General features: G+C 38.9%; 1 protein-coding gene across 1 annotated transcript; it reads right to left on the minus strand.

Moving 5' to 3' along the window:
- Positions 1-49: 49 nt before the first annotated feature.
- Positions 50-5,764, minus strand: LOC111920944 (protein argonaute 1). Its single transcript, XM_023916508.3, has 20 exons — positions 5,570-5,764; positions 3,880-4,906; positions 3,657-3,790; positions 3,457-3,566; positions 3,251-3,357; positions 3,007-3,145; positions 2,802-2,918; positions 2,620-2,727; positions 2,472-2,543; positions 2,271-2,393; positions 1,995-2,160; positions 1,640-1,899; positions 1,408-1,550; positions 1,252-1,314; positions 1,125-1,188; positions 918-1,053; positions 752-825; positions 584-678; positions 482-513; positions 50-402 (listed from the first exon to the last, which is right to left on the minus strand). The coding sequence occupies exons 2-20, from the start codon at positions 4,896-4,898 to the stop codon at positions 203-205; spliced, it is 3,162 nt and encodes a 1,053-aa protein (XP_023772276.1). The 5' UTR covers positions 4,899-4,906; positions 5,570-5,764; the 3' UTR covers positions 50-202.
- Positions 5,765-11,040: the final 5,276 nt, after the last annotated feature.

An 11,040-nucleotide genomic window follows, 5' to 3' on the forward strand; every position in this document is an offset into this window, starting at 1 on the left:
GAAAGGTAATAGCCAAAAATAAATATCAACAAAGACGGCACCATAAATATAATATAGCAAACCAAAGTATTTTAATTGAAAGGTCGGGAAGAAACACAAACACCTACACACATAGTGTGTTGTAATTTATCCAGCACAAAGGTAGTAGTAGTAGTAGTAGACACAAAAACATACATGAAATGGAAGGGTAGGGTAGGGTATTCTAGCAGTAGAACATAACCCGCTTGACATTCTCCTTGAGAGCAGGTAGGGGTCTGACCGCAGCAACATTTGCCCCTGGCACACGGGTGCTCCTTGTCCCTGCACCACGGCCGCTTGTCATGGAGCCACTGTCAGATGTGTCTGGCTCCATATAGAACCGTGCACGGAAGGCAGCCAGATGAGCATAGTATGCAGGTGGCACTGTGTTTTGTTTTGTTTTGTTGCATCAAAAAATCAGTCAAACATTATTGCATTTTATAGATTAGAGAACTTAACTTACCAATGGACACAGAACGAGTGCACCTTGCATACCTGTCCAAACAAAACATAATTCAAAACCAATCTTTACTTAATTCAACAAAAGAACATAAATGACACATACGTGTAACAGAGATTGTTTGTGAGTGATTGCAAAGCATCAGCTGCGAACTTGTTCTCATCCCACAGCACATGGTAATGGGCCGGACGGCTTGTCCCCTGTTTTAGTAACACCACCCAAATGATATGTTATTTATGGAACTCAGATCTCAATTTAAACACAAACACATACTTGAATCCCAGCATGGCTGCATAGATAGAAATCAAACTCGGTTGGATGACATATCTTGGAGTCGACAACGGTGCCTGCAGAGCACATACATACATACATTTTCACTTACATCAGTAAATATAAATTAATTACCTAATCCAAATCCAAATCCAAAACCAAAATAAACCTGGCAGTATATTCCCACTCCTGTCGGTAGCATTGCGGTCACGATGGTTGTTAGCAAACAATCGCGTGTGATGACGTTTTTGAACCACCACAAATGTCACTGGAGGCTGATAATCTGGCTCCAACGATGCACATGCCTGTCGACCCAACCTTGTTTATTTTATTTCCATTTTTCTAAAAGTTAAACCGTTATATTCCATCACCTCACCTTTCGAATCGCATCAAGCTCATAAAGTAAAACTTGATAGAACTGCCCCTCGCTCACTCCATCCCTATATCCAAATCATAAACATCAACACTCAATCGAAAACATACATACAGGATCAGATAAATACCTGTAAAAAATAATCCGCTTTGGCTTCTGCCCAGTTGCTCTGCGGAAAGATATCAGCAGTTCCCTGTTTTTTCATTGCATTGCATAACAAACATCAATCAATAAACTGTCTGCAAGTAAAACTAATCCTTTATCAAATCACCAGAATCATTCATACTTGACCATGCCACCAGACATTTTGCCTCTTTGTGGGTCATGCCACTCCTTGTACAGATCCTGGATCAGTTCTTGACGGTGGGCTTGTGCACAAACCAACCCAGCATACTTTGTTATCTCAGGCCAGTCTTGAGAGGCAACAACCTATAACATCATTATTCATTATCAACAACTCTTTCACTTTTACTTTCTTACAAACAAACACATTAAAAATATATATATTTTTAGCATACAGCTGCAATAGAGGGGCTTGAATCTTCCCCGGGGTGTGGATGGGTGACATCAGCACCAAAGATGATAGTTGGTACATCGCTGACATTAGGTATCCGCCTTGAAATTGCATCCAGAAGGACCGTGTTCCTTCCTCCAACCTTCACGTTAATCTTCAAAGCCACGTTTGCAAGGTACTGTTTGCTCATCTTAAAAACATGTTTAGTCAGACAGCACTGAGAAACAACGCCAAGATCAGTCTCACAGATTCGTTTCAGGTCACCTACATTAAAGTTTAAACAATAAACATAATCTTTTATCAACAACAACCAAAATCAAAAGTTATGATATGATACAATGGAAGTGAAAACTTGATACCATAGAGGGATCCATTGTTGTCTGGCAGAATGACAATGAGCAGATCAAGCTCCCTTTTCTGAGGTTGAAGCTTAGTCATGGCATCATGGAAACGAGCCTTCAGCACTCTCTCCACCTGATCAGGACGCCCACTAAATGCTGGAAGCACAGGTTCAGGATTGAATGCCTGCATTTTATAAAATTAATAAGTTCATTTTTTTTATTAAAAAAAAAAAAAAGACAATTGACGATCAATTTATGGATGAGTGGGTGTTTTCTTCGCTTCGCATAGCATACCATGCCAGAAATATTACACATTTGGGCAAGCTCATGACAGAAACCACGGGCAGTATTATCTTGCACATTGCGGGCAAAATTTATGCAGATCCAGCTTGCGACTCTTCCTCCATTAACCATTTTCTGCAAAATATTTTGAAGCGCATGTTTATGTGAGATACGAAAAGTATACATGTAATGACATAAATCAGGGTGAGTTACCTTGTTCATCATATTCCATTGACCTACTTGAGGCAGACAGTCCTTTTCACGGCCTGTGTCATGGTACTTGAGCTACAAAAGCAAAAAAAGAGCAGTTAGTTACACAAAGGAAGGTATATGTGTATCTAATAATAGATGATTTAGGTACCCAAGGAGGTGGCAAAATCCTAGCTTCAACAGAGGCAAGATTCCGACTAATTTTTATCCCAAATTCCTGGGCGTATGGATCCTTGTCATAAGCATTGTGAGCGACCGTCTGCATTAGCAGCATGAGACATGTAAAAGGGATAAATATGCTTATGCATGCAAAGTAAATGTTTACAGCAGAACCTTTAGGATATCCTCCTCTCTCTCATGAGGGCGCTGACATGTCACTTTAAGTAAGGCAGTAATTTGTCTCTCATTTAGCCTCTTTGAATACCTCTGACCCTCTACAATCTTGCACACCTGATGATTAATCCATTCATTCAAAACATTAGTCTGCATCTCATAAACAAGAACAAAAAAAAACATAAAAACTAATAGTCTAACCAACCTCCATAGGCAAATAGTTGGGTCTCTGAGTGTTTCCAACTTGCAGGCATGGCCACTGAATGTGTTGGATCACAAATCCATATGTCTCACGGAAGTATTCCACCACAGATTTCATTGTACCTCTCTCATCCACTGGAAAACTGATGTTTTAAAAAGAAAACTGAATTCAGCCACAGCATAGAATATAATCAATTAACAAAAAAAAATAAAAAAAAAAACATTGCAGACCAGATATCAGTTCTTACTTAAGCTCCCGTGTTGCTTGAGATGTTAAACCAGATATACGATACTTCCTGCGCATATTTCCTCGGTGCGTTACTTCCACCTTGACTCCTCTTAGTGCTTTTTTTATCTATTTATTTAGGAATAACAAACGAGAAATATCGTTTAGCATACACCCATTTGTTAGAACTTGGAAGTGCATTGATGTCATCTGGGTGAAGAATCTAACCTTCACCCGGTCAGAGTCAGATAATGGTCTTGCTGAAACATCCCTGTTCAGGAGCTGAGTGACAAAGTCAATCACAGGAAGTGGCTCAATGAAGGCAGTCGAGGACATGTCTGCAGGGCAACATTAACAAAAAATGTCAAATGAAAAGTTGACTTGAGCGGAAAAAAATTAATGAGATAATGGCAAAAAAACAAACCTACCGATATTGAGGGACAGCCCCATCTGAGTAGGGCGTATACTCTGGTAGAAACCACGCCAACTTTCAAGCCCTTCACCCAATGGTTGCCTTCGACCAAGAGCAGGGTGATAGAATGATCGACCCACTGGTGTGTACCTACAAAAGGATAAGATCCAACATGAACAATCAGTATGTAGTATGTAGTAAGTAGTAAGTCCACCATAAAAGATGGTTTGAATACTTACCGATTAGTAGGCAGCTCACGAAGAACAATATCTAGCACCTGAAGAGCTTCTTGTGGAGCATCAGCCTGCCTTCCTTGTAAAAACATGTCTAAGTGATGCAAGTCGGCACGTGAAGCCAACTTGATTGCAACCTTGAAGTCCCTCTCTCTTCTGGCACTGCCTGATCCATCATCTTCATCAAGCAGAGTGATTTTGAAATCTTTAGAGATAAAAGGAAGAGGGCCTGCAGTATAAAGACTCTTTCTTCCATCATAAGCAGGTAGGCGCTTCCCAAGATGAGAGTCTTTGTACAGTTTCACCAACTGTGCCATCACAGCCCGATTCACACCACGGGATGTCACTTCAGGTGTGATAGTAACATCATACTGGTGTAAATCCTTGTCAGGCAGTTCAGCAAAAAAGTGGTTGGCCTTAACAATGCACCTTGTTCCAGAGCTACCTTTTCCAGGACGTAAAGGAAACCTCATTGACTTGCTGGAAGCAGGTGCAGCCTGAACAGCCACCTCTTGCTGCTGCTGCTGCTGCACAGACAGCTGTTTAAGCTGAGCTGCTGCCTCATCCACAGGCTGATTACTTGATGACCCCACAGAAGACTCTGCTTGCTGGGGGACCTGTGTTGCTTGGTGCAGCTCGGGAGTTGGTGCCTTAGAAGGTCCAGAACCAGAACCACCATGAACATCGCCTCCACCACCTTGAAATGGTGCAGTTCCTCTTGGACTCTGCTGAACTGGTCCGGTAGGATACTGTTGGGGAGTCATGCCACCACGTTGTGGTCCACCAACAGTGGACCCTCCTCCCCTTGGACCCCACCCCCTTCCTCCTTGTGGTTGTCCACCCTGTGCTCCTTGGCCACCTCGCCCTCTTCCTTGATAGCCACCTTGTGGTTGTGGTTGTGGCTGTTGTGGTTGCTGCTGCTGTGGTGGAGGACGTTGAGCAACAGTGCCTCGTCCAGCACTGGCTACCTGAGGCTCAGAACTCTCTCCTGCGCTGGGTTGTTCAGTTCTCCTCTTCCTCACCATGATGACAACTAAAAGAACAAACATCACTGTCAGTACGGTAAACAAACCCCAAAAGAGAATCAACGAAAAAAACTCTTACTGAAGTAATAAAACACACAAGATCAAAAGCATGCGCATAACCAGTTGAAAAAAAAAAGACATGCATTACATGAGCAGTGATCCACACCAACAGTTGTATGATTTTCACAGAATCTAGAACAAAAGAGGATGATAAAACATTTCGTAACGCTTTTATACTCGATAACCCGCCCAGTCAAGCAGAAGATTAAGTGAATCCCGTACCAAAAAGTTCAGTAAAACACACAGACAAGTCAAAACGTACAAAAAAAAAAAAAAAAAAAAAAAAAAGAGAGAGAGAGTATAGTACATAATACTAAAAGGAAATGACTCTCGAAACTGAAAATCACGACTATAGCAACTTAAAATGAAAGGAACGATCGACCAAAAGTGCCAAATTCCAGTCAGAAACCCTAACTTCCAAAGCGAAAACCCTAAAACCCCAAAAATCCTACAATGGAAAGTGATAAAAGTGAAATGACCCCATAAACGTAGAGATCGATGCAAATCCGAGTAAACATACACCGTCAAACACGACATAGTACAGATCTAATAGAATGATCAACGTAGAAGGGTATTAACCTAAAGTTGATCACCGTACAACATTTATGTACCTCAAATGATCTTCTGAATACTGTTTTTCGTTCCCTCAGAGCGCAAGCAATATTGATTCAAGCTCCAACTAGGACAATAAAGCTCGATAGAACTGCGATTTGTAGAAGAAACCGTTTCTTGAAGCAGTTTTCTTTTGCTTTTCTTCAGCGAAAACCAAGCGACATACCCGTCTCCTACTACTTATGGGAGTGGCAGGTCTAAGAAAATGACAAGTCGTTTTGGACTTCGGAACGGCAAAAGGACGTATTTTTGGGCTCGGTAAAAATATAGGATACAATGGTACAATATATATTTACATTTAAATATGGGTTATGGTACAATATACATTTACATTTAAATATGGGTTGATTGTTCATTTGTATAACAACTTTATTTTAACAATAATAACAAAAAAAACAAAAAATGACAATAATTGTATCCATATCCTATAATAATATGACGAAAGACTTACGATGTCTATACTTCTTATTCCAAAGTTTGGGTTCTTTTCATCGATAACTTTTGTATAACAAAAAGAAAGTTGCTAAAGAAATACTGTAGTTTTACCTTATATGGGATAATTTACATTGTACGTGTGGAAATACCATCACATAATGAATAATAGGTAATGTTATGTAATTAAATAAAGAAAACCATAAACAATCATACAAAATTACATAAATGGTTTAATTTCTTCAAACAAACTGTTTTTCTAAACTTACATAGATGTCCGTGAGCCCCATGAAATGACATATTTTTCCTTTTTAGTTTATTTTTTATTTAGTTTCATTTTTCTTAAAATGTAATAATTAATAAACTTATCCGCCCCTTAATCCCTCCCCGTCCCAATAAAGATCACAATTTTCACATTTCCTATTCACCTGATCGACTCCCCCCCTCCCCCTCTATTATTTATCTTATGCAACCACCCTAAATCTCAAGCCAACTTCATCACCCTCATACTTCACGGGTAGCCGTCGAGACTAGCAGCGACTCCAACATGAGACCATCCCTTCACCACCCCTCAACATCATTATCTTCCTCTCTTGCTCTCTTAATCTGAGAACAAGGCAACACACATTCATCAACACCAACATTTGTGAACATAGCAACATATTCACCATTTAGGTCAGTTGACACAAATCAAGCTTCCTCCATGTATGGGGTCTTTTGAGGTCAAAATAGCAAGAACAAACTCACACTCCAATAACATAATTCAGATCCCAAAACCAAAAAACCTTAAACTAATTTCGTTATATTGTTAATTGCTTAATTACAAACCAAGAACACAATTTAGTGACTAAGAGTTCATGTGACTAATGGGTCAATATAATAATGAATAAACCTACCCGCCCCCTCACCCTTTCCTGACATGTTAAATGTGAATCGAGCATTTGGAGCATTTAGATCATGCCTATGGAGCATTTGGAGCACTTAGAACTCAATAGAGCACTTGGGGTTCGTGGAGCATATGACAAAGGAACGAATCATCTGAGAATGAAATTGATCATCTGACAAAGGAACGTATCAAATTCTAAAGGAATGGATCATATAGAAGAGGGTTTGGAGCAACTGGAAGAGGTTTGGAGCACTGGGAGTGACATAAAGCAAAAAGGGGACATTGTTGCACCATTTGTTGATGGGTTGGGCCAAGAAGGATTCTATTGCGCCAAGGGCACTCCTTGCGCCAAACTACTCCCTCCTGCACCATGAGGTACCTCTCTTGCGCCATAAGGTACTCTTGTTGCGCCATGGAGTATGTTGTTGCACTAAGCATGACGTTGTTACGCCATGTATGTTGTTGTTGTGCCAATATGGTGATGTTGGTCCAACCTATAAGTTCTTGCACCGCACTTGAAGCATGTTGTGCCATCCTTGCACATGTTGTGTCATCATGGTGCAAGAAGGGCCATTTTGGTTCCTTGATGAGCCATGGTATCCTTGATGATCCAAGTATGTTATTAAGTCTTTTATGATGCTCAAGATCATTCAATTGTGCTCAGAAGTTGGTGTTGCTAAAGGATTACACCATGTTGTGCCACTATGATGAATGTTGGTCCATTAGTGTTCATGATGCGCCACTTGTACATCATATGCTCCACTACGGCACAAGGTGCTCCATCATGTGTGTTGTTGATGCTCATGGGTTGTATGACATGGAAGAATGTTCTAGAAGTATGGTTGTGCATGGATCGGTTTGGGTCGGTTTTGGACTCAAACACAATCCAACCCATAAATGGTCGGTTTCTGGTTTTCATAACCCAATAGGATCGGTTTTTAGTCGGTTCGATTTCTCAGGTTCTGAGGTCGGTTTGGGTAGTTTTTCGTTTCTTGGGTTCAACCCATACACCCACGGGTTATGGGTTTAAACCCATGGGTTTTGGGTTTTTACCCATTTTCTATAAATGAAGTAGCAAGTTAAATACTTCAAAAAACACCAAAGTTAAGTTAAATACTTCAAAAAACATGAGTCTTACAACAAATAGTTTATTACAAGTTGCAACCAAAGTCCAAAATAGTCTATTACAACCAAAACACAATCAAGTATGAGTCGATTTCTCGGGTTGGATGGGTTGGTTTTCTAGGTAAAAACTTAAACCGAAACCGATTTTTCAGTTTTTAAAAAATTAAAACCCCAACGATCGGTTTTGCTTCGGTTTCTTGGTTTGGGTTTGCTCACCCCTATCTAGAGGATGTTACATTGCGGATTGTGATTGGTTGACACCTTTCATGGGCCTATGGCCCAATGGGCTTGGCCCATTACGGTTTTAGGTCTATTCCATCAAGTATAAATAGGGATGCATGCAGATTCATTGATCTTGTTTCATGTATCTTGTATCCTTAATGAGTAGTATGAATTTCTGATGAATTGTACCTGTAATCTCTGTTTGAGAACTCTTAAATAAAGAATAATCTCTTTCTGCCCATGAACGTAGGTCACCTTGACTGAACCACGTAAATATTTTGTCTTTGTGTGCTTTTAGTTTTGATTGTTATCTGTGTTACTTCCTAACAAGGGTCATCAGAAAGGACAAGTGGCATCAGATTTGTTTTGAATCTTGACAAGTATCGCATGTTTTCATTAACAAGTGGTATTTGAGTTGCGGTCGGTGTTCTATTTATATAAGATGGCATCTCACAAGTTCGATTTGGAGAAGTTTAATGGTTCAAATGATTTCACTATGTAAAGTAGGGGTGAGCATGGTGCGGTTCGGTGCGGTTTTTGGCCAAAACCGAACCGAAAACCGCAACTTCGGTTTTTTGAAATTTAGAAACCGCACCGTTTGGTTTTTATGCGGTTCGGTTTTTATTGCGGTTTTTGCCGTTCGTTTTTTTTTTTTTGCGGTTTTTTGTTAGTTTATTTTTTATTTTTTATTTTTTTTTCGTTTTGCCTTTTTACTAAAACTCAAGTAACTCAGCGAGTTACTTTGACTAAGATGAGGAGTGTTAATCATTTATTGGAGATAAACTGATAGCACCACCTCTTGGATTGAAATCAAATTACATAACCACTCATCCAACATGTTTCTAATGTTTCAATATAATACGAATTTAATATAATATTTGTTTCACAAGTACATACGATAATATCAATTAATGTATTTATAAAAATGATACTATATCACTAGTACTCTTCATATTAAAATGTTAAAAATATACAATCATCCTCCTATACATAAGATAGATATTTATATTTATAGAAATTTTAATTGTCATGAGTTTTTGGTTCTTACAAATATCAACACTTTATATATATATATATATATATATATATATATATATATATATATATATATATATATATATATATATATATAGATATATATATATGCGGTGCGGTTCGGTTTTTTGCGGTTTTTGCGAGACTAGAAACCGCACCGCACCGAGTATTTTCGGTTTTTGCAAAACTAAAAACCGCACCATCGGTTTTCAATTCGGTTTCTGTTTTTCGGTTTCGGTTTATGCGTTTTTTTCGTTTTTTTGGGTTTGCGGTTCAGTTTTTGCTCACCCCTAATGTAAAGGTGAAGATGAAGGCTTTTTTGGTTCAATAAGGATGTGCAGCGACACTAGAAGTAGAAGTGAAACTACCAAAGGACATGACGGCTAAAAATAAGGTGGATATTCTTGAAATAGCACTATTCTTTTGAGTTTTACAGATAAAGTACCAAGAGAGGTCGTGGATCAAATGAGTACTGATGGGCTTTGGGAGAAATTGTGTGAGAAGTATCAGAACAATTCTCTGACGAACATGATGGGTTTTAGCTATAAGAACATCCTATGTGCTCATACAAACCCTAATGCTTGGATCTAGGTTTCTCTATTGTACATGCAAGTTATCCAAGACTATAAACCCTAATTCTAGCATACAAGTAATCATATTAACATAAGAATGGGTTTAAGATATTACCTTGATTGTTATGTAGCAATAACAATCATAATTCTCCTTGTAATGACTTTAGAAAGCTTAGAGTCACAAATGTCACTCCTCTAATGGTTCACAAACACCAAGAGCAAGAGGATGAAGAGGAAAAGAGAAGGAGACTGCCCAAAACATGTGGAAACCCTAGAAGGAAGCTTGTCCACGTTTTTGGGCATAAGGGTTCCTTAAATAGTGAGGCTATTAGGGTTATCTAACAAGGAAACCCTAATTTGGATGCTTAAGCCCTAAGCAACCCATGGGCTCCTTCCTTAAAGGCCTTGGAACGATTTCTAACGGGTTTCCCATAGAATTCGTCCACCCCTTTAATATGGAGTCCATTAGCTCAATATTCAACTATCATACAATTGACAGTTCTAGTCCCTTTAGTTTAATTAATGTCTTTTAGTCACAAACTTAATTCTTATTAATTCTTGACTAATATTAATTAAACAATATGATTTCTCCTTTAATATATTATTCTCATAATATATTAATAAATCATATTTAATCCTTTCTCTCCATTATTCATCCTATCAAGTTGCTTTGGTGAAGGCAACCCAAAAGGACCATGCACCATCGGGTCAAGTACATACCAAAATAGTTATGAACTTAGACACTAATCCAACAGAACATGCTATACCAGAAGCAATGTTTGTATACTCTTAGGATGTTAGAAAGCACCCAAGTGAATGGTCATCTGCACAACTTCAATAGGATCATCTTGGACCTACAAGGTGTGAATGTAAAGATTGAAGATGAAGATCAAATATTACCCTCTTATGTTCACTGCCGAACTCTTATGAGAATTTATTTGATACCATGTTGCATGGTATGACAATGATCACTGTGAATGATGTGAAGGATTCTTTGATGTCCAAGGAACTGAAAAGAAAATTTTCAGTTGGAAAAGAAGTTTCCAGTTCCGATTTGTTCGCAGGCAGTGGAAGAACGCCGGATGGAGGTGGAGGTAACAAAGGGAAATCAAGTTTTGAATCTAAAGCCAACATTAAATGTTATAACTTCAAGGAAAAATGGGCACTTCAAATGGGATTGTCCATTGTTGAATAAAGG

This window comes from Lactuca sativa, chromosome 8 (genome assembly GCF_002870075.4).
Source record: "Lactuca sativa cultivar Salinas chromosome 8, Lsat_Salinas_v11, whole genome shotgun sequence".
Classification (NCBI taxonomy): Eukaryota; Viridiplantae; Streptophyta; class Magnoliopsida; order Asterales; family Asteraceae; genus Lactuca; species Lactuca sativa.

Bases quoted from the DNA above. Each gene is read 5' to 3' on its own strand.
- LOC111920944 (XM_023916508.3), bottom strand. From the start codon at position 4,898: ATGGTGAGGAAGAGGAGAACTGAACAACCCAGCGCAGGAGAGAGTTCT. The intron at 2,161-2,270 runs GTATGCTATGCG...TATAAAATGCAG, and splicing joins TGTGTAATATTTCTGGCATG to GCATTCAATCCTGAACCTGT. The intron at 1,054-1,124 runs GTGAGGTGATGG...TTGGGTCGACAG, and splicing joins AGCTTGATGCGATTCGAAAG to GCATGTGCATCGTTGGAGCC.